At 34.4% G+C, this 22,488-nt stretch overlaps 2 protein-coding genes and 1 long non-coding RNA gene across 4 annotated transcripts; 2 read left to right on the top strand and 1 right to left on the bottom strand.

The window, feature by feature from the left end:
* Positions 1 to 1,837: 1,837 nt before the first annotated feature.
* LOC129315639 (AUGMIN subunit 5) lies at positions 1,838 to 13,811 on the top strand. The gene is made up of 10 exons (XM_054959511.1): positions 1,838 to 2,728; positions 3,101 to 3,643; positions 4,637 to 4,778; positions 5,112 to 5,270; positions 5,726 to 5,935; positions 8,666 to 8,851; positions 9,076 to 9,235; positions 10,958 to 11,153; positions 11,647 to 11,779; positions 13,126 to 13,811. The coding sequence occupies exons 1-10, from the start codon at positions 2,211 to 2,213 to the stop codon at positions 13,252 to 13,254; spliced, it is 2,376 nt and encodes a 791-aa protein (XP_054815486.1). The 5' UTR covers positions 1,838 to 2,210; the 3' UTR covers positions 13,255 to 13,811.
* Positions 13,812 to 14,583: 772 nt separating this feature from the next.
* Positions 14,584 to 20,920, bottom strand: LOC129317067 (uncharacterized). 2 transcript variants are annotated; one of them, XR_008594908.1, is made up of 5 exons: positions 20,698 to 20,835; positions 20,191 to 20,455; positions 19,816 to 20,093; positions 15,817 to 16,004; positions 14,584 to 15,144 (listed from the first exon to the last, which is right to left on the bottom strand). It is a non-coding gene; the product is annotated as an uncharacterized LOC129317067 (long non-coding RNA). The 2 variants fall into 2 exon arrangements; XR_008594909.1 differs by lacking the exons at positions 14,584 to 15,144; positions 15,817 to 16,004 and having other exon boundaries at positions 19,869 to 20,093; positions 20,781 to 20,920.
* LOC129317060 (vegetative cell wall protein gp1-like) lies at positions 20,234 to 22,279 on the top strand. The gene is made up of 2 exons (XM_054961398.1): positions 20,234 to 20,393; positions 20,804 to 22,279. Exons 1-2 carry the CDS (start codon positions 20,234 to 20,236, stop codon positions 21,853 to 21,855), a joined length of 1,212 nt encoding a protein of 403 aa, XP_054817373.1. The 3' UTR covers positions 21,856 to 22,279.
* The last annotated feature ends 209 nt before the right edge of the window (positions 22,280 to 22,488 follow it).

Raw genomic sequence — 22,488 nt, 5'->3', positions numbered from 1 at the left:
GCTGCCAAAGTTGTAGACCACAGTAGAGAAGCTCCTTGCTGTGGATGCCTCACAAGAGAAGTCAATCGCCATTGCAAATATGGATTCCAAAGGTCCAGATTTGCCACTTTTGTCACTGAGAATCACATTCCAAAGTTTCAAATGCCTTTCTCTAGAATATCATTGAGTTCCTTGAGAAGATCAATGGTAGCCACGTGAGATTTTCCATCTTTACTACCCCTATAACCATTATGATTTGCTCAGCATTACTTTTTTAATTAATCAAACAATCTCTCTTTGGTAATTAAGCTGAGAGTGGTTGATACAACCATCAAAGAATGGAGTGAGCAAGCATTGTTCGCTATTGATTTACAGAGGGCTTTTTGGGATGACGTTTGGTGAAATATTGTGCTGTGTCTTCCTACTATCGTGCTTCAATGCACTTGCAAGGTAGTAAATTCAGTAGCTACAGGAACCATTTTGGCTATTAGACCATTATATATTTTTCATCTTTAAGATTTTCTTTTGTTCTATTCTAAAAATCTATTGCATAGTATAGTTTAAAGAATTAAGAATCTCACTGCATTTGATACATTGACTTCACTTTAAGGATTTTTTTTAAAAAAAAAACTTGTTGATATTTTATATTTAGCCCATTCCTTATTTTTATACCTTTGACATGACTTTCTGAACTTATTAGCTTATGCAATGGTACCTAAAGGCTATGTTGCAAAAGTGTTCTATTTTTAAGATTGATAAACTAAAATTCATAGGAGATCACTAATTTTAGTGAATGGATTACATGTAAAAAAACACATACAAAGAGCATGTCGCTTGTCAGTGCCCCTAAATGACATGCAAATGACTATGAATTATATGTAATTCCATAAATGAAGAGATTCGTGAACATGCATGAGTGAAAATTACATGTAATATCTAGCAATTTTGTATGTAAATCAAATACACAAAGAACACACTACTTCAATGCGCCTCCCTGAATTACATGTAATTCCACAGATGAGAAGATTCATGAACATGACTAAGCGAAAATTACATGTAATTTCTAACAGATTACATGTAAATCAAACACATAGGGCTTGTGCCACTGTCATTGCTCTTGAATTACATGTAAATAACTATTGATTACATGTATTCCAATATATGAAGAGATTCTCGAATATGCTTGAGGGAAAATTATATATAATATCTAACGATTTACATGTAACCCTTACACATTACACCCTAAGCCACCCCTTGTACTATAAACTAGACCCTTTGCATCTAAAACAAAACCTTTGCACCTTGCGCCTTAGACTAGATCTCTTGTATCCTAAGTTAGAACTCTTATACCTTGTACCCTAAGTTAGATCTTTTGCACCCTAAGTAAAAGCCCTTATACCATAAGTCAAAATCCTTAAACTCAAGCCAAAATCTTTACACTTTTTAGTTGTTGAGTTTATATGTAATCTTTGACAATTACATGTGATTAAGGGGTACTAACTTTTTTTAGCAACCCTTCACCGACTAGGTGGAGCTTGGACATGAACATCATCTCTTGTTGGAGGAGGAGTCAGAGCTCCAATACCGGATTTTGTGCCTTTTTCAAATTTATTTAATTAACACAGAGAAGCATTTTAGTCATTTATTCAATTATTTAATAAATAAAATATTTAGCTTGGTTTTTTAATTTGCTTTAACCCTTGGGCATAATTTGTTTTTTAAGGAGGTCGTTTTCCCCTATTCTTCTTAATTAATAATTGAGATAAATTTTAGATACTAAAAAATTTATTTATTTTTTCTAGTTATAAAATCGCATGTTTCTTCCCAGAATTTAAATCTCAAATACGAATAAAGCAGCGCCCTCTCTTGTTTTGCACGGGACGGTGTAGCGACCAAGCGAGCGAGGATTCAGAGTGTTTTGCTTTGCTTGGCCGGCCATAAACCTCCGCTTTTTTCAGATCTGGGATTCTTCTTTCATTTCTCTTTCTGATCGCTCACATACGTCGACACTTTACATTCTCTTTCAGTTCTAATAGGGGGAAAAAATCAGAGAAAAACCGATCATCCGGCAACTCGCAACTGCTCGCTCGTTACTGCTTTATACTGAGGTTGTTCACTCTTCCTCTGATTTCGGACCATGTTCAAGAAAGTTAACTTGGGGTGAATTGGTGTCAATGAGACGTTAGTCTCAGAACCTACAATTTCTTCCGAGTCTTAAATCCCGACTTGCAATGCAGAGCTCGTCGAGCTCAGTGGCTCAACCGGAGGCAATACTGGAATGGCTTCAGATGGAAATGGGATATAGGCCCTTGGCTCAGTATGGTGCCTCAAGTAAATCGCACTTGCCATCGGTTGAGTCTTTTCGGAAGATTTGCCGTGGGAACATGATTCCGGTTTGGAATTTCTTGATAACTCGTGTGAAGTCGGAGAAAACTGTGGAGAATATTCGGAGAAACATCGCGGTTCATGGTGATGCGGATCATGGTGGTAGTGCAAGTAGTTTGGCGAGTGCCGGCAAAGAAGAGGGTAGGAGTAAAGGGAGGAAAAAGGAGAAAACATTGGTAGAGAGTTCGAGTGCGGCGGAGACTCGAGAGGCTGCGCTGCAAGAGCGAGATTTGGCAGAGAAAGAGGTGGAAAGGTTGAGAAATATTGTGAGGAGGCAGAGGAAGGATTTGAGGGCTAGGATGCTGGAGGTTTCAAGGGAGGAGGCTGAGCGGAAGAGGATGCTTGATGAGCGGGCGAATTACAGGTTTGAAATTTTTCATAACTTGCCAAGAATGGGCTTTATGGTTCAGTACTTGGTGATTTACCAATTTTGTTTGTCTCCATAAAATCTTGTTAAACCTAGTTTTAACAAACTAAAATTAGGATACATGTTTTTAGTATTATCGGCGTAATAAAAGTGTAGACATCATCTTGTCGCTTGGTAGGATGAACTTCTGAAATTATATATTTTTATATATGTTGCGATGCCAAACTTAAATTAGCTAGGAATTAGTTCCAATAACATATATATGCATCTTTGCTAATGAGATGTTTAAAAGAAACATAGGAAAACAGAGGATAAGATTAATATGATTGGCTTGGCATGATTAATGTGGCGTTTAAACCTACTGCGCAGGCATAAGCAAGCTATGTTGGAGGCATATGATCGACAGTGTGATGAAGCGGCAAAAATATTTGCTGAATATCATAAACGTCTTTGTCACTTTGTAAATCAAGCAAGAGATGCTCAAAGGTCAGGTGTTGATTCTTCTAATGAAACGGTCAATAATTTTGGTACCAAGAGTGAAAAGGAAGCTGTTTATTCTACTGTTAAGAGTGGTAAATCTTCAGATGATGTCATTCTCATTGAAACTACAAGGGAAAGGAATATTAGAAAGGCTTGTGAATCTCTTGCCTCTTACATGATTGCAAAAATAAGGAACACTTTTCCTGCTTATGAAGGTTGCGGCATTCACTTAAATCCTCAATCAGAAGCAGCTAAGTTGGGATTTGATTTTGATGGAGAAATTTCAGATGAGGTTAGGGCCGTTATTGTGAATTGCCTAAAGTGCCCTCCTCTATTGCTTCAAGCACTTACTGCATACACATATCGGATCAAAAGTCTAATTTCTAGAGAAATAGAGAAGATTGATGTGAGAGCAGATGCAGAGACCTTGAGGTATCAAAATATTTTTTTGTATTCCAAAAAAGTACTCCTCCGGTCCAGTATATAAGTCACTTTCTAGAAATATAATTTGGTCCACTTTATAATACATTTGTTGATGGGATTGTTTTGTTTCAAATTGAAATCCCCAAATTACCCTTAAAAAGTAAGAGAGAGAAAGACAGAAAAAATAAGATTATATGATTGACTTACTTTTTGCTCTTTGCTTGAGGGTTATGTTTGGAATTTCACTTATTTTTATTTCTTGTACTTTTATTATATTGGTATTGATGAGGTTGGTAAAAATGACTCATAAATAGGACCAAAGGGAGTATTTTTAATTTTTTTTCATCATGTTCTGTTGGTGCTCTCATTAAGCCTATGTGGTTTTTTAACTTTGAACCTTTTACAAATTCGTTAGTCATTGTATTGTAACTTTTTTAATAGTTAGTCAGGCTGAAGTTGCAAGTCACACGGCAAACTAAAGCGTGCAACACTAAGAAATGTGGCCCCCTTTCCCTTCCTAACATTCACTGGCCGACCTCTTAATGAAGAATGAGATAGGATAGATTCCACGAACTTATAATGATGAGGATATTTATTGTTAACTTGGGATATTAGGGGATTTTAATGATTGAGTTTTTATAGAGATTATCATTATACTTTATTACAATGCATAAATTACAATTATAAAAAATTTAGGATGATAATTTTCAAGTTATGTTGGATTATTTACATTTATCAGTTATCAGTATTTTAGTGAAGTTTGACTTAGAACTTCTGCAAACCACATTTATATAGATGACTTTTCAATCATAAACTTTTAGAGTTTATCGTCAAAATTTCTGTGTTTTACCCTTTGGTTCTACACTGCCAAGTAGTACAGTGTTATGTATGGAATATGGAATACTTCTATGCTTTTTACGGAACGTTCTGTTGTATTTATTTAGTCTGAAATAATTTTAATTGTTGTTTTGATTATATTTTACGCTTGCATTTCTCAATCAGGTACAAATATGAAAATAACATAGTCATGGATGTTTCCTCTCCTGATGGGAGCTCTCCATTACAGTATCAACTTGGCGGAAATGGAAAAATTGGAGTTGATGTACCTTCAGGAGGAAGTCAAAATCAACTTCTTGAGAGACAGGTCTTCTCCTTCCTTGAATTAACATTTTTATCTTTCTAAAGAGGTGTTACGATTTAGGAGTTAACTTACCCTTTAATCTTGTTCCTCCTGTTCCAATTATCTTTTCTATTTAGTGGGCCTTGAGCTTCTTCTGCTGTAATTTTATAGTCATGTTGCTATGTTCTTTCTCCTCAAGTTATAAATGGCTGTACCATTATGGTTTGATGTTTTCATGCTACTTTTCACACATTATAGTTAATTGTAACTAAACCAGATTATGAACTGTCCATTACCTTGATTCTATGTGGAAATAAACCTTGCCAGTCAATTGATGTCATATCTCTGTGTTTACAGAAAGCTCATGTTCAGCAATTTTTGGCTACTGAAGATGCCCTGAACAAGGCTGCAGAAGCTAGGGACTTATGTCAAAAGCTCATAAAACGTCTTCATGGAGGCAATTCAGTTGGTATTGGAAGCACCTCGCAGAACATTGGCAGTCTTCGGCAATTTGAGGTTTTTCCCTTGAAGGAAATTAATTAGTAGTAATTAGACAAATATTGCAAGTTTCTGTTACAAATTTTGAGGTCTTTAATGATCAGTAATAACATCCCCTTTATTCACGAATCTCTTTTACAAATTTCTATTTAATGAACAGTAGATTAAGTTTCTTAATTAAAATTTTGGCATGCCTTTGATTGATCACTTTTGCCTATGTTTTTATTCTTGAGATTGAGCCTGGCTTGAGAGCGTTTTTGGTAAGGCATGCTTGCATGTAGTGGGTTATGATTTTCTATACTGTGCTTGGGCAAAAGATTCTGAAAGTTGATTTTCTCAAAAAATTCTAATATTCTGGAAACCAGGTGATTTTATTGGGATTTGTGTGTCTATGATTTTATTGGGATTTGTGCCTATGATTAATTAGTTACTTAATACTTATTCCTTTTGTTCATTTGTCTTCTGGTATTTAGTTGGATGTTTGGGTGAAGGAAAGAGAAGTGGCTGGTTTGAAAGCAAGCTTAAATACCCTAATGTCTGAAGTACAACGCTTGAATAAATTGTGTGCTGAGAGGAAAGAAGCTGAAGATTCTCTGAAAAAAAAGTGGAAAAAGATTGAAGAGTTTGATGCACGTAGATCAGAACTTGAGAATATATACACAGCGCTGCTAAAGGCCAATACGGTTGGTTCCATCCATTATTCTAGTCTTTCTTGTTTTAGTATTAGCAGTAATGAAATATAACTAAGGCATCCTTTACATTTTGACATCATTGGTTGATTATAGCACCCTCAAGGCCTCAACCCTCTTTTGTATGCATAGATTATCTCTAGTTTTATCATGTTTGATACTAGATTCATCCATTTAGCATTGCTGCATTAATAGGATATGTGGATTTCAAATTTATATAGAAGATGTAGTTCTTGAAATTCCAGCAAGTGTAGCCCATGCTATATGTCAGATACTGTGATAAGGAAAAACAAAGTTAACCTAGTTAATTGTGAGCATGTTGCAGACCTAAGAATGAAGGGGCCTTGGGTCCTGGAAAATTTGTGCCTAAAGGCATTGCCTTGTCAACTAAATGGCTAAGTCATATCCCTTTGAGATAACTACTGTATGGTGTAAGATTATTTGAAGTTAGTGCAGCTTAAGCCTGAATTTGTGGGATGCGAACTTTGTAGTGAATGTGACTTGTGCAAGTCCTTGATTTATTTCAGTAGATATGCCTCCTTTATGCCACTTGTTTTTCTAATAAAATTAGGTGATGGCCCAAAAATAAGATTTCGGGAAGATACTTGGGTAGGAAATCCCCTTTTTTGAAAAACTCATTCTTCACTTCATCTCTTTTATACCATGCATACCTCTCCAATCCAATTTTTCTTTCCTACTCTTAATGCCAATCAATCTTGGAATCTCCATTCTTTTAAGAAACTTGAATGATGACAAAAGTACTAAGCTTCTGTCTTTCTTTTCTTAAATTTATTTTGTTAATTCTTTGAGTCATGATGAGAATTTAGAATCTTAATCCTTTTGGTATTTTCTTTTGCTAGTCTTTTTTTAAGTTCCTTACTCATTCTCCAACCATATAAAGATTTGCTCTTGATAAACCACTTTGGAAATCCAAAGCTCCTTCAAAGGTAAAATCATTTGTTTGGACAAGTTAGTAGTGGTTTGGAAGATAAATTACGAGATCAAATGATACCACAAGTGACTTAAGTCTAGATATTTAGAAGCCATTATATAAAATGAATGATGGTGAAATTGATGGAGATGTTGTACATTGAATATAAGTTGGGTGGTTCAAATGAATGGAGAAAGGTTACAAGATTTATTTATGATCGAAAATTACCTAATAAGCTTAAAGGAAAGTTATATCGCATTGCTATAAAACCAATTATGTTATATGGTAGTCAATGTTGGGTTGTAAAAGGACAACAAGAACATAAAATTGGGATAATAGAGATGAGGATATTGAGATGGATGTGTGGGCATTCAAGGAAAGATAAGATTTTTAACAATCATATACAAGAAAGAATTGGTGTGGCATCTATTAAGGAGAAAATGGTAAAAAATCATCTTAGATGGTTTAGATTTCTACAAAGGAGGCCATTGGAGGTGCTAGTGAGAAGGGTGGAAGAAGCAATTTTTAGTTTTGTGAAGAAGGGTAGAGGAAGATGAAAGAGAAATTTGATAGAGTTATTGAAAGAGTTTTTTTGGTTAACAATATAGCCAAAAATTTGGTTGTTGATAGAGCACAATAGTGTTTGTCAATTCATGTAGTTGATCCCATTTAGTGGGATAAAGCTGTTTGTTGTTGTTGTTGGACAATGATAGTCAATGGGATAAACACTTTTGACATGTGGCAGGTTTGATAGCCCTTGCTCTGTCCCTCGACGTATTTGTTATGTGTGCATTTAAGTCAGAAACTTTGCTTCATTATTTCTTCTCTATCCATCTGTGAATTACCTTTGGAATAAACTTCTTGGTGCTAAGTGAGATGATTAGATATGTCCTAGTACTTGAGATCAATTTCTCCAAAATTTTTTATGGATTTGGATTTAACGAGTGGCCTAAGTACACTTACTCAATGAGTGTCTTAATTATAGTTATTGGACTTTATCAATACTTAAAAATTATTAAAATACATTTCCTTCTAAAAAATTCAAAACAACCTTCATCATCAATCAAAGCACTCTTCAGATATGTTATTCCTTCCAAAAATTGGAGATTTGGTATTTTTTGAGTTTTATATGACATAATCTCTTGTAGCTGTTTGATTAAATCGAACGGTTGTTATCATGCCATGTGAGACACTCATTGAATTAGTGGGTTTAGGCCACTTACTGAATCTAAATCCAACATTTTACCAGAGTTCATAGCAAGCAGGATAACAATACTTAGTGGGAATCTGCAGTTTATGGGAGGCTATGGCTTGTCTAGCTAAGGAGGAGTGCCTGCATCTTCAAGGGAAAATCTTCACCTTTGAAACATGCTATGGAATGAAATTGTCTATATGACTACTTTTTGGTGGTCAGTTTATGGTTTATCCCAGGAAATATTTGTCTCTAATAGGCAGAGAGATTTAACAGCTCTTCTAATCTAATTAGCTTATTAGGAATTTTTTTACATTGTTCAATTTTTTTATCTGATTCTGAGATTTATTTTCCTCAACAATTTGAACTCTTGGATTACAATTTCTTTATTTATGAAAAAGATTTCAAATATGTGTGAAGACTGATTAGATTATTTATGAAATAGGCCAGTTTATGGTTTATCCAAGGAAATATTTGATTCTATTCACTTTTATTCGGTAAAATTACCACCTATTTGTTCTTGTTGTTTGTTAGTTTCTATCCTAAATAATTGTAAACAACTATAATTGATATTCTTTTTTCATCTCCTTTCTTATTGCAGGATGCTGCTTCATTTTGGAGTCAGCAGCCATTAGCTGCAAGGGAGTATGCGTCAAGCACTATAATTCCAGCATGTGCTGTTGTTGTTGAGATTTCAAATAATGCAAAGGATCTTATTGAGAAAGAAGTGTCTGCTTTTTACCGGAGTCCAGATAATAGCCTTTACATGCTTCCTTCTTCCCCACAGGTTTAAAATGCTCCAAAAGCTAATAATATCACCTGTGCATGATTTACTCAAATTGGCTATGAAGAAATGGAGTCCTTAGTCGTGGTGTTTGATAAGTGAAGTTGCTTTATATTGGCTATCACCTTTGAGGGCTACAGTGAGAGTTGTATTAAATATCAATGAAGTCATGTAATTAGTTGTTCCTCAACTAATTATTTCTTAAATGATTATTATTTCTTCTTCAGGCACTTCTAGAGGCCATGGGTACCAGTGGTGCTGGTGGACAGGAAGCAGTTGCAAATGCTGAGATGAACGCAGCTATTTTGACAACAAGAGCTGGTGCTCGGGATCCTTCAGCAATTCCATCAATCTGCCGTGTATCAGCTGCCCTCCAGTATCCTGCTGGTGAGTGTATAACTCTTTATTTGAAACTCAAGTGGCATGTGTTGATCAGAAGCCATATCAATGGATAGGCTTTGAGTAAATCTTATTCTTTGTATTTATTCTGCCAGAATGATTTTCATTTGACATAATAGATCTTGTTTTCGCTTCCATGAGCTTATTTTGCATATTGATTTCACAAGTGCGTGATGAATTAACATAATGATTTTAAATTTTTGAACGGCCATTTGTTAAAGCCATGCTACATGGCATAGCTAAGGTTTTTACTTTGTAGTCTGTTTGCTTTGGAATATTTTGTTTAAAATCCTTTGCCAGATTTGGGTTTGCCCAGAAAATTTGGATCAATTTGTATTGATCCAGTATAATTCATTTGGGAAGAAAGGTGGCTAAGATGTGTAATGTTCAGCTTCACTGTGATTTGGTGCATTTTATTGGAATGATAAAATTTCTAATGGTTCCTCAATAATTCTGAGTGACACCGGAAGGGGTTGTGTTTCTTGCTCGTCTTTGATATTTGATTCCTGGAAGTTTCAAAGGAGTCTCTTTGATTGATATGAATAGGGACTGGGCAGCATTGTTATTTTCTTAAGTTTGGGGTTTTCCTTCTGATGGAGCCCACAATGAAAATGCTATTAAAATGATAGAAATCTGGCAGAGTGTGGGTCTAACCAGAAAAAACTGCAAAGAAAATAGGAGAAAGTGACAGAGAACTCACCCACTCACTGGTTCCCTACTTTTGAGTTTTGAGAGGGCTAGAGTCTCTCCCTCACAAATATTTGCTGTCTGCTTAGGCCTGCCCCACTAAACCCTTGTCCCCAAATTTGTACACAACACACAGCCCTTCTCTCTTCCCCACTCCTCTCACAAACCGCACACACGACACTCTCGGCCTTGATCTATTACATGTGGGCCCATTAGCCCATCAGTAGTTTTTTCTGGTTAGACCTACGCTTTGCCAGATTTCTGTTGTTTTAATTGCATTTTCGGTGTGGGTTCCATCACCTGCCCCTTTTGTGGTTTCCCCTTATTGGATGCTGTCTTATCTTCCTCTGTTGTAGTTCTCTTGCTTCTTAGCCTTCTCCATTTAAAGACAAAAATCTTTTCTGGGCCCATTTGTAGTGTTTTTTTACCTTTCTCCTCCTCAAAAGAGCCATCTTATCAGAGTCCATTTGGCATTAAATTGGATAATATAGGGTTTTATGCGGCAAAGATAATGGATTATATAGGCTTTTATGCTTGGAGGCCCTTTTACAGCAATCCTGTGTGACACTATACATCTAGTGGAGGTGGGATAAGTCCTTATAAAGGAGGCTGTATAAAGGTATGTTCAAATAATAAATGGATAGTAATTGCATTTAACATAGAAAATGAAAGGTGGAGGATTTTGGAAGATCCTGGAGGGTTATACCTTGAGTAATTGTGATCGGAGACAAGAAAAAAGAATAAGTTGATTTGGCATTCTAAAGTTTTTAAGTTGATTTGGCATTCTAAAGTTTTTCTTGTAAGAGAAAATTTACAATAATTATAGTATATGGAATGTAGTGGTAGAATGAAGCCAAGCTAAATGAAAGATATAATCTTACTTGAGTTTCAAATGCATGTGCTTCTGGTTTGTATTATTTCATTTCTTTGGATTTGGAATAATATGACCCATTTTGTTGTGTTGCATTTACAATTGTTAAAAGCTGTTGCAATACTTTACACGTTTCAGTGTTGATTGCACAGGCTTAGGGGGTTCAGATGCTGGTCTAGCATCAGTGCTGGAGTCCTTGGAGTTTTGTTTAAAACTTCGAAGTTCTGAAGCTAGTGTGTTGGAAGACTTATTAAAGGCTATTAATCTCGTCCATATCCGACAAGATCTCATAGAAAGTGGTCATGCACTATTGAACCATGCTTACCGAGTTCAGCAGGAATATGAAAGGTAAATCTGAATCTAATTCATCTCATCTGAGGATTTCAACTTAATAGATCTTGCATGGATCTTCACATTCAGGTTTTGGAGCATATGTTGGGCCTAAGTAACATGGGCCTCAACTATTTTATTCCATCCTCCAATTTGTGGAAGGAAATTTTTCTTGCAGCAAGGTTTCTATTTTCATTTTTCCTTTCGTTTTGACTTTCTGTTTGCTTAGAACGTGAATTAACTATCTCCCATGATTCTAATTTGAAGTCGAATAGTTATATTGATCCAAGATATCTATGGATATGGATTATGCTATCTGTGCCATGTTGACCTTTTCTGCTCATCTTTCTCTTAATTTTCCTTTCCTGTCTGCCTCTGTTAATGAATTAAAGAACGTTCAAATTTAAGCAAGACTAAAAGGTTCATATGATTTTTTTTAAAAAAAATCTTCCACAGCCTTTAGAATTTGTCAAAAGGTTCCATTCTTACAACATTTAATATCACACTGCAGGACAACGAGTTTTTCTTTGAATTTGGCTGCTGAACAAGAGAAAACTGTTATGGATAAATGGTTGCCTGAACTTAAGACTGCAGTTTTGAATGCTCAGAAAAGCTTGGAAGAATGCAAATATGTCTGCGGCTTGGTGAGTGACTGCCTCTATAACTTCTGTTATGAGGAATTCTTTTAGAGATGCCAAGGAAACAGTAATTTTTTTAAAAAATTTAAACCAAGAGAACAGCAAATAACGTCTGCTGACTAGGACGTTGGTGTGTAACTCTTAAATATAGGCCTCTTGAACTCTTGCCATGTGCATGGTGTCTATTGTAGCTGACTTGACATCGATATGCTTTTCTGGATATCCTTCCTTAAGCGTTTGATGTAACCGTAAATGGCAATGTCCCCTGGAATATCCAGTTCCATTAGAAGCTCATCAAACTTTTCATTATAATCCTCAACTGAACCACCTTGTCAATGATTCATAATTTTGTCTATCTTATTGCCCCTCCTTGTGTTAACAAACCAAGCCTTTAGTTGTCTGTACCAAGTCACTTTAATGGAATGATGTTTCTTCATAAAGTTGTGCCATTTCAGAGCTTTCTGTTCGAGATGGATACTCAGAAGCTTAATTCACTGGCCAACAGGTGTGTCGTCAACTTTAAAGAACTGGTAGCATCCATAAGGCCATCCATTGAAATCCATTTCATCCAACTTCGAGGATTGCACTTGACTGTGCTTGCTTAGTGGTGTATTTGTTGAGTTCCTTGTGAACAACTGAATTAGTCAAGCTAAGGAATTGGTGTTGTTGATCTAAGCTGTGCAATAGGTCCTCAATTATTACCTGACATTTGACCCATCTTTGCACCAGGAATGTTCATCATATTCGCTGTTTGCTTAAATCGATACCTTTATTACAACCCTGGCTATAGCATTTTTTATGTAGTTTATGTTTTCATCCAAATCATTGATGTTGGTTTAGTTCTGGTCCAGCTTCAATCAAGTGCTCTCCAACAGTGCCATATTCTCTTCATCTATCTATTCTGAGTCTGATTATCTCGTGTGATCGTGTCTTTGGCAATGCCTTGAGGCAGAGTCAGCTTTGATACCAAAAATGATAGAAGAAGAAATCAAAAGAAAATGTCTTATTCACACTTCAATAGGCAAGAGTACAACTATGTAAAGTATTCTCCTCCCTAAGTACTCATGAATGCCTTGCAACTATACATAGTTAATTATTTCTTTTTTCCTTGCTACACTTATAACCCTTCACTGAAGCCTACTGGTAACATCTAACATGTATCAAACTGCCCCTAAGCATTTGATTAATGCCCCTGGTAGTCTAACGGAGAAATGCATTCTAGACAAAACTCAGGTTGCTTAAGAGTAGCTTAGTTTGATAGCATTTTCTATTATGATAATCTGATTTGTATATTTATTCATGATTATTTGTAAAATTTCTTTCTAAATTTTGCATTGTAACTGCTACTGCAGCTTGATGAGTGGTGGGAGCAACCAGCATCAACTGTGGTTGACTGGGTTCTGGTTGATGGGCAAAACGTAGCTGCTTGGCATAATCATGTGAAGCAGCTTCTTGCATTTTATGATAAGGAGCTATTGTGAGTTAAACTCGTGTCCTCAAGTTATATGCTTGATACATCTCCCACTTGAGTAAACAATCATAAATATTAAGGTAACGTGATATTGTCTGAAAATATTTAATTTCTTTTTTTTATTTAAAAAAAAAGGAAAAAGTGGGGGGAGTGGCTGTTGTAGTCTTGATGAGAGTTGCAAAAAAAAAAAATCCCTTTTACCTTAATGATTTGTCTTGTACAGTTTTTACTATTATTTGTTTCTTCATAAGGATTTTGTTAAATCATACGTCATTTTAGATGTTAGGTGTTGGACTGGGTTGTTTTCTTTCAGTCGATCTCACTAATGTCCAAGAAGGCAAGGTCATGTGGCTGTAGATCTTGTTTGTATTATTCATTGTTTGGTTGCTAAAAAAATCTTGTTCAGTACATTAGGTTTTGTTTCTGTGTAACTTTATGAGCATGAGATGACTGTTTGTAACTGTTTTCCTTCTCAATAGGTTCATTACATTAGTATTGTGTGAAAAATTATTTACAATTTAATGTAAGAAGAATTTATTTAAATTAAATACAAGTTTTATTTCATAAGGTGAGTTAGTTATATGGATTGCATGACATATCAACAACCAGAGTTTAGGGGTATATTGTCAACTTAAATGTCTCGTTCAATAATTCTATTTTGTTCTCTCCTTGGTGGGTTTTTTTTTTTTTTTTTTACCTTTTTTCATAGGTTTAAGACTGTTTTATCCTCCTCATCAGCATCATGTACATGTTCAATTGGGATTTGTAGTGTTGGAGTAAATATTTTAGATAATGTTGCATTTGGGCCTTTTTTTTTTTTCAATAACAGTTAGGTCAATTTACCTCAAGCAAGTGGTCAATCATACAAATACAATTCTCACTATGTTATATGGGGTACTATCATTAACATTCAAAATACAAGTACTGCCCCGTTTGGTATGTGAAAATGAATTTGATGAAGAGGAAGTGGAAATGAAAGTGAAAGAAGAGGAAATGGAAGTAAAAGTGAGGTTTATAAGTATGTTTGGTATGAATGGAAGTGGGCTAAAATTTTATCTAAAAAATGTATTGATATTTTGAAATGACCAATATACCCATCAATTTTTTTTTTAAAAAAAAAAACTCCATCTTATTTGCAAATTGCAACCATCACTACATTGGCATGAACACCATTAGAAATCATGGAATGCCCAACAAATATGAATTTCCAGCAGAACAACAACCAATTTCATCATTTACAACCCAGAATCATTGAAGAACATGAACCAGATTTTAGAAAAAATACAAAGAAAAAACATGAATTGCATATTTGGAAGTTAATGGGAATCCAAACTGGGAATCAATGGGAAATACAAAACCTATATTTTTCTTTACAGTTGTTCCTCATAGCATTCAAACGAAAAAACAATCCAGAAATATTACAGATCTGTAAAAAAAAAAAAAATCTTAACCTCTCCTCATTGTTCCTCATCTTTGATGACTCACCAGATAACAAGAATCAACAGACAGAAATCAAAGAGAGGATTCAATTAGAAAATGAAAGAGTTACTGTCGTCCATCGTCCATTCGTGTTGAGTATAAGATTCAACCCATCGTCGTGGGTTTCATCTTTGCCAAAGTCATCATTGTCGACATCATTGACGGCAAAGTCAATGCCCTATGTTTCACAGTCCTCTTCATCGTTCCGTAGTGTTAATAACAAGGAGAGATGGGGGTAGGGCAAAATGGTCAAAGTTGGAGCTTAGATGAAAGTGAAATTGGGTTCCATGGGGTTGGATGTGAAACTCAGTTCCATCAATTTTAATGGAAGTGACTTCCACAGAGAAGCCAATTCAACCATACCAAACATATAAAATGGGAGGTTTTGGTTTCACTCCATCTCTTTGCCTCCAATTCCTTCCTATCAAATGAGCCATAAAAGATTAGTGCTTTAATACAAATACAACGGCAAAAGGAATGAATGATTAAAGTAAAATTTCTTTGATACTACTACGACGAATTGGGGTAGCAAGAAAGTGTAACTAGCACTGTATTGAGTGAAGTTCATGTTATTATCACATGTAGGCTTTATAGATAGTCATATAGGTCACTGACTTAATGGATAATATTAGATATTGGGAACGAAAAGAAATTTTAGAGACGTGATGGCAAGGGCAAAATAAAGTACAATGACTAGTTAAAAATTGATTGTAATGATTAAAACAACATGATTAATTGAGCCGATTATAAATACATCAGAGTAATAAATAACATATAGGAGTCGAAAATCATTAAAAAAAAGGATTTAATTTCTAGAAAAAAAAAGATGGTATTGAAACTTTAAAAAATAGATTTAATATTAGAAAAAGAATGTTATAAACTTAAAGGTGTTGAGTCTTAACAAAAAGGATTATAACGGCTTAAATATTTTTGGTAGAAGAAAGTTACTTTTAATTGGACTCGAAAATGATGAAGGTTCATGGAGTATCTTAAGGAATGGGCTGTCTGCAAGAATCTAAGCACTTATTTGGAAAAAAAAAAAAAGAAACAAAGAAAGAAAAGATCAAAAGAAGTAGTGGTCAAAAATACGAACCCCACTTCATATGTTGGATTCATCAATGATTGGCCCTCTTTGATTAGAACATGCGAAACCTTCGTCCGTGAACAAGCCTTTTGTGAACCCGTGAAGTGAAGATAGTGACTTGCTGCATTTCCGCAACGACTTTGGAATGATTTTCTTAAACCTTTTTTCATGTGCTTTTTATAACCTAAAAAATTTATCTGAAATGACTAAATTAGTCTTGGAAGCTCATCAAAGTCAGAATAGTTTTCAAGGGTTGAAGAATTATATAGAAATACTTGCATATTATTCACTAAAAAGATCCTCTCACATCCGCAATAAAATTTGAATAAATATTCTTGTAGGGTAAGTGATGATGTGATATTATCACCGCAACTTCATTTGTTTTATTTCAATTCAATTTCATTGTTTGAAAAGAAATCCATACATTTTTCTCTGTTTTAGTTTCGATATAGTTACCCCATTTTTGGTTTTTTTTTTTTCAAGAATGTTGAACTAGTAAACATAAAAGACACATATATGTCCTTAATGAAGAAATCATTTAGTTTTCATTAAAGATTCAGTCTTTGCTATTAATACCCTGGAGTTGGACTTTTACTGCCCAGGGTTTGCTTTTTTTATCCTTTAACAACGGTTGAGATCCATTTTCACATTAACTAGATAAGAGCCCATGCACTTAACAAGAAATTTGATAATTTAGGGTCCCAAATCATTATTTAATAAAAAATGATAAAAACATGATAGAAGAAAGTAATAGATTAGAAGCATAGTCCAATACAAATAAAAAATATGTTGAATCAAAAGACTTCCATAAGCGTGAGCTTTTACAAGATTATATATATATATATATATAGAGAGAGAGAGAGAGAGATTTACAAGTTATAATTTAATCCAAACAAATTGAAAATAAAAATAAAAGATTGTCTTAGTGTCTCACACATAGAAAAGCATTACTTTATATAAATTAATATATAAAAGTTAGTAGCGTAGTCAATATAATCAACCTGATTGTTTAAGGGAAAGGCCACAAACTTATCGTAACTTCATAAAGATTTTGATTCAAAAAATCATGTTAAATTATGGCTAGATCTGAACATACAAAAGTAAAATATTATTGTATATAAATTTTTAAAATATATCCAAAATAAATTGGCCTGTCTATCGATCACAAGAATCATCATGTTAAAAAGGGATAATGAAATTTTTTACTTCCAAGTTTACTTCAGCTCTGGATTCAATCTTTAAAATTTAATTTTTGTCAATCAAATGCCTAAAATTTCGTAACCATACACAATTAGTTCAAACTAAAAGGATTAATTGTATATGATCTTGAAACTTTAATAATTTCATTAATAAAAATTAAATTTCAAAGATCAAATCAAAAACTGAGATAAACTTAAACAACTAAAAATTTTATTATGTATCAAAAAAATTTTATGCACAAAATGTTGAGTAAAAATGGAAAAAGAAACATTCAAGTTTTCAAGATCTTAAAATAAAAATGTTATGAAAAATAATCAACTAATATTATCAATTATAATAACAATAGATTATGTTATTTTTCTTCTATTTTTTTAACAATGCTAAAAAAAATATTCTTTTATGATACTCCCTCCGTTCCAAGTCAAAAGACAACATTGAAAGAATATTGTGATCCCAAAATATAAGACAATTTGACAAAATATAAGATTTCATTAATGTTGTTTTTTCAATAGTACCCTTCAAGTGGAGAGAGATAATTAAAATGATTGTAGTATAATACTTAAATATGTAAGAATATTTTTGAAAGTTTATACTTTTATTTTGAAAAAAATAAATTTGAAAGGTTTCATTGTTGAATTTTACTAGTATGCAAAATCTTGTGTCAATGTCTTATAATTTGGAATAAAGAAAGTACCAAACAATAATCATGTACAAAGGGAGGCCTAACGGAAATTGTAATCTGTATCATACTATCATGTGAGCCTTGCAAGCTCAAATTAGCTGGGATGTCACGAACTAGAAAATGAGAAACAAACAAATGATTCTCTTGGGAACCTTCTAAAACAGTTCTATATGTCGTAAGCTAATGATAATACTTAGCTTTTAGATTATTTGAATAAAGTTCTTCAAAATTTTCAGGCACTTTGAGACAGAGCTAACAAACAAAGTGAACCATCTTTACAATATATTATCCTCATTGAGTATGGGAGATACCAGATTTATTAGTTGTTCACCTGCTAATTAATTACAACAAGCTCTTATCATAAGCTAAGGGTGGAGCACGGGGACATAAATAAATGAAGAGGACAAGAAAAGGAACCTTAAATAAAAAGCTATGAGAAAAGAAAACACATAATTATGGGTCACTATACTTTTAATATGTTTTCATATTAGTCTCTATACTTTTATTTTGTTCAAAATCCTTTAAGTTTTATATGCATGCAATGTTAATCTTTATCATCACTAATTAGCAGGGTTAAATTTGCTTATGTGCACATAAATTAGTTTAATTTTATTGGCAAGTTAATAAAATTTTAATGAACAAAATGACTATTAATCTTTTTATCCGTCTACCTAATTTCTTTTTCTTTTTGAAACTTCATTCATTAGATGTTTTAAAGATTTTAATTTAATGTCCTACTTTCTTTTGATCCTTCTACTTGCTTTTTATACAACTCATTATAATTTTAACAAGTTAACACAAAAAGTAATAAAGTTTATGCTCATGTTAATCACTATTAAGTTCTTATGATCAAATTTAAAAATATATAAATTAATATTGCAGACCAATAAAACTTTAGAAACTTGAAATAATGAAATAAAAATATAATAACTAATGCCAAAATATGCTAAAAATATAGCAACCACAAGTTATATTTTTCTTAGAAAAAAAAATGTAAAGAGGATAACTATTACAGCATCCTATCGTTGAGGTATAAAAAAAAGCCATATAATTCCGGTAAAAGAGCTTTTCTTAATTAAAGGACACGAAAAAATAGTGCAAAAGATAAACAATGCAAGACAAGTTATATCAAAACAAGTTTTCACACTCTTTTCGTAGATTATCGAAAATAGAGATATCTAAAGTGTCGTAAGAAATCTGATATGCCAGTCAGTGGGAGACCTTTCACGTAGCATCCAGATCACTCAACCAACCGCTTTTTAACCATATAGGCCATTGATGAGATGATATCAAAGCTTCATAAATTTTTTTGGAAGAGATTTTTAATATTTCTTCTTGTTAACTTCCGTTAGGTTTTGGCCCAGTTATCATTTTTCCTATGATTGTTACTCTTGTCTCTCCTCTGCAACAAGATTGACTCCAAATCAAATTCTAAAATATAATCCTCACATGAATGCAAAACTGTTATTATATGAATATACAAAATCCTCGTATGCAAATCAGTTTCACATCGTGCTTACACATGGTGACTGACTTCAGACGGACGCATATCATGCCACCAACATCTTTTGCTGTCTGCTTCCCGTGTGAACCCAACATAGAAAGTCAATAAAGTAATTCTTAAGTTGGTTTGATGTTATGTTATGAAGGCCCATAAAGCTAATCATTTCGCCCCCTATTAGCGTCATCATCAATTCATTCTCTCAAAGTTTGTTATCATAATTTTTGTCAACATTTAATCAGATACATCATTTCAATTCACTCAATTACGCAAACACTTCCCTAAATTTCAAATTTTGTACAAATAAATCCGCTAGCCATTAAAATTTGACAAAAATTCACATAAATCTTTACATTTATGCAAATAATCCCCCCTTATTGATTACTTTGTTATTTCTCTAATAAAGCATAACATGCTAGTGATTACTCACCCACTTAAATCTTTTTACTAAACCTTTATATTATGGGCAAATCACCTTCTTAAACTTTAAGTCAAAATTAAATAAAACTTTATTTATGTTGCATTTCATTAGTTCTATCTGCCCCAATCAATTCAAATTTTGAAAACTTCCTACCGTAATTTTAGTCAATATTTTAAAAACAAAGGGCATTATTTCGATTTTTACCTAAACTCTGTTAAATAAACATAGACAAAGTTGATGAAGTAATGGCAACCGCAACATAAAAAAATTGTATATTTCCTTTGTCTTTTGTCATCATCAGCCATGTCTCATGAACTTACAGAACATGTGGCCACTTTCTTGGTCTCGTGAACCTGCAGGGACCCAACTGTAGGATTTGGCATTTTTCAAACCATTCCATCAGAATCTGTGGCTATTGCATGATTGGCATAAATAGTCCATCAAGGGTAGGGTTCTATATGAAAGTTTGTGTCCAATTTTCCCTGTCACAGAAAGCAAGAGAGGACAAAGAGAAGATAAGGGAGTAAAATAAAGGAGGATAAGTAGTATCAGTATTTATATGAAACCAAAGTCCCTAACCTTTTTTTACTCATAGGCAGAGTTTCAGAGAACTAGGGGAAGAATGTCTTGGTTCCTATTAGTTCTGATTCTCAATCTCACACTTACTAGCTTCTCAGATGGCAGCCATGATAAGAAGCTTCTTACCCCAGTTGTTGTTGGCACTGTCTACTGCGACACATGTTTTCAGCATGATTTCTCCAGGAACAGTCACTTCATGGCAGGTAAATTTCAGCTCCTTAGCCTTGTTGTTCCAGGATTTAACTCTTCCTTCAAACTTTTCATTCTGTATAGGAAATGTATTTTATTTGAGTTGGATTTAAAGCTAACAAATTTTGTTTTGTTCTGTAGAATATTTAGACTGATGAGAATTTATGAAAAATGAAGGAAAATTGTTTACATGAGTCCAAATAAAAGAAGTCCAAAATAAAATTCCTCTTTCCTTTCTTTTTCATCCCTTTTATTCTCCTCAATTCAAACATATCCTTGTGTTCTATGTTAACATTGAAACAAAAAATAGAACTTAACCTTTGAGGTAAAATTCCATTCAACCCAACAGGCACTTAGTGTTAGCATTTTGGATTGGCTAAAGCCAACCAAAAAATGGCTACCTAATGTGTGTTCGTTTGTGCAGGTGCATCAGTTGCTGTAGAGTGCAAAAATGGAAACTCAGAGCCAAGATTCTGGAAAGAAGTGAGGACTAGTGAACATGGTGAATTCAAAGTTGAGCTTCCATTTTCAGTGAGTAAACGAGTGAGGAGAATCAAAGGGTGTACTGTAAAACTGATGAAAAGCAGTGAGCCTCACTGTTCAGTGGCCTCCGCAGCAACTTCTTCTTCTCTCAGTCTCAAGTCAAGAAACCAGAGAGAGCACACATTCTCAGCTGGGTTTTTCTCATTCAAGCCCCTTCAACAGCCAGATCTTTGTAACCACAAGCCAAGTAGTGCTCAAAACTCAAAGGAATTTGATTCTGTGAAAACCGGGTTACCTCCAAACTTGCTTCCTCCTCCACTTCAGAATCCAACCACCCCCATTGGTCTTCCACCTCTTCCTGAAGTACCTCAGCTTCCACCATTGCCAACTCTTCCTCCTCTTCCACCTGTTATAGGAATTCCACTACCGCCAATCCCAAAACATGCTCAAGAGACCCAAAAACCTCAGTCCCCAGATGAGAAGGTAGCTCACCCTGATTTCTTCTTCCCTCCGATCCTTCCACCCTTAATCCCAAACCCGTTTCAGCCACCACCCTTAATCCCAAACCCGTTTCAGCCACCACCCTTAATCCCAAACCCATTTCAGCCACCAAGACCACCACTCATCCCGAACCCATTTCAGCCACCAAGCCCACCACCACTCATCCCCAACCCGTTTCAGCCTCCACCAGCAAGCCCAGCACCACTCATCCCCAACCCATTTCAGCCACCACCAGCAAGCCCAGCACCACTGATCCCCAACCCATTTCAGCCACCACCGGCAAGCCCAGCACCACTGATTCCCAACCCATTTCAGCCTCCACCATCAAGCCCATTACCACTGCTTCCTTTCCCACCAATTCCTGGTTTAACTCCATCGCCGCCGCCGCCTCCTCCTCCAGCACCATTCTTGCCATTTCCTTTTCCTCCACTATTCCCACCTCGTAGCCCCAGTAATCCCCCTGCTTCTTCTTCAAAGACTACTTCTCCTTGATGAGAGATTCTCATAGATATTCAGTCTATAAAAGATAAGTACAAACATGTAAAAAAGGCACCCCACTAGAAAGTATGCTTGAATTGTTTACATGTTTCTTCATGATTAGTTTGATTAATCTATCTTTTATAGACAGAACCTACAAAAGAATGTCTCCTCCTTGATCAAATACAACCTACTTATAATCCTCCAAACAACTCCTTCCACATTAAGAAGTTATTTACTTTCGTTGTGTCTGTAAATCCTAATATAGTTATGATATAATCAATGATAGATGGGGATATATCTGCAATATGCAGAGTGTCTATTACTGAAAAAATTGAGACATCATTATCATTGTATTAGTAATAAATTTGGGTATGTCAACATGCTACAGTTTCAGTCATGTAAACTCTTACTATTAATGTATTTGTTTTCCCTGAAATTTTCTTCGAATGAACACTTCTGCTTCTGATATACTGAATACTGCAAAGACCATCAGCTAATCTTACACGTACATATGTAAACCATTTCAATGTGAATGATAAAAAGAAGGAATTTCTAAAAGTTTCAGGTGATTGGTAGGTTATGTCTCATGCTTCAACTAGGATGATTTGAATTAAATTCCAATCCCCAAAATTTAGAATTGAGAAC

The sequence above is a fragment of the Prosopis cineraria genome, unplaced genomic scaffold (assembly GCF_029017545.1).
Source record: "Prosopis cineraria cultivar Desert tree isolate PC_DT_omini unplaced genomic scaffold, ASM2901754v1 PC1, whole genome shotgun sequence".
NCBI classification, from domain to species: Eukaryota; Viridiplantae; Streptophyta; class Magnoliopsida; order Fabales; family Fabaceae; genus Prosopis; species Prosopis cineraria.
Note: the sequence above shows the minus strand (reverse complement) of the source record. Positions and strands in the feature narration are given on the sequence as shown.

Bases quoted from the DNA above. Each gene is read 5' to 3' on its own strand.
- LOC129315639 (XM_054959511.1), top strand. From the start codon at position 2,211: ATGCAGAGCTCGTCGAGCTCAGTGGCTCAACCGGAGGCAATACTGGAA. The intron at 4,779-5,111 runs GTCTTCTCCTTC...CTGTGTTTACAG, and splicing joins ATCAACTTCTTGAGAGACAG to AAAGCTCATGTTCAGCAATT. The intron at 5,936-8,665 runs GTTGGTTCCATC...TTCTTATTGCAG, and splicing joins CGCTGCTAAAGGCCAATACG to GATGCTGCTTCATTTTGGAG.
- LOC129317060 (XM_054961398.1), top strand. From the start codon at position 20,234: ATGTCTTGGTTCCTATTAGTTCTGATTCTCAATCTCACACTTACTAGC. The intron at 20,394-20,803 runs GTAAATTTCAGC...TCGTTTGTGCAG, and splicing joins GAACAGTCACTTCATGGCAG to GTGCATCAGTTGCTGTAGAG.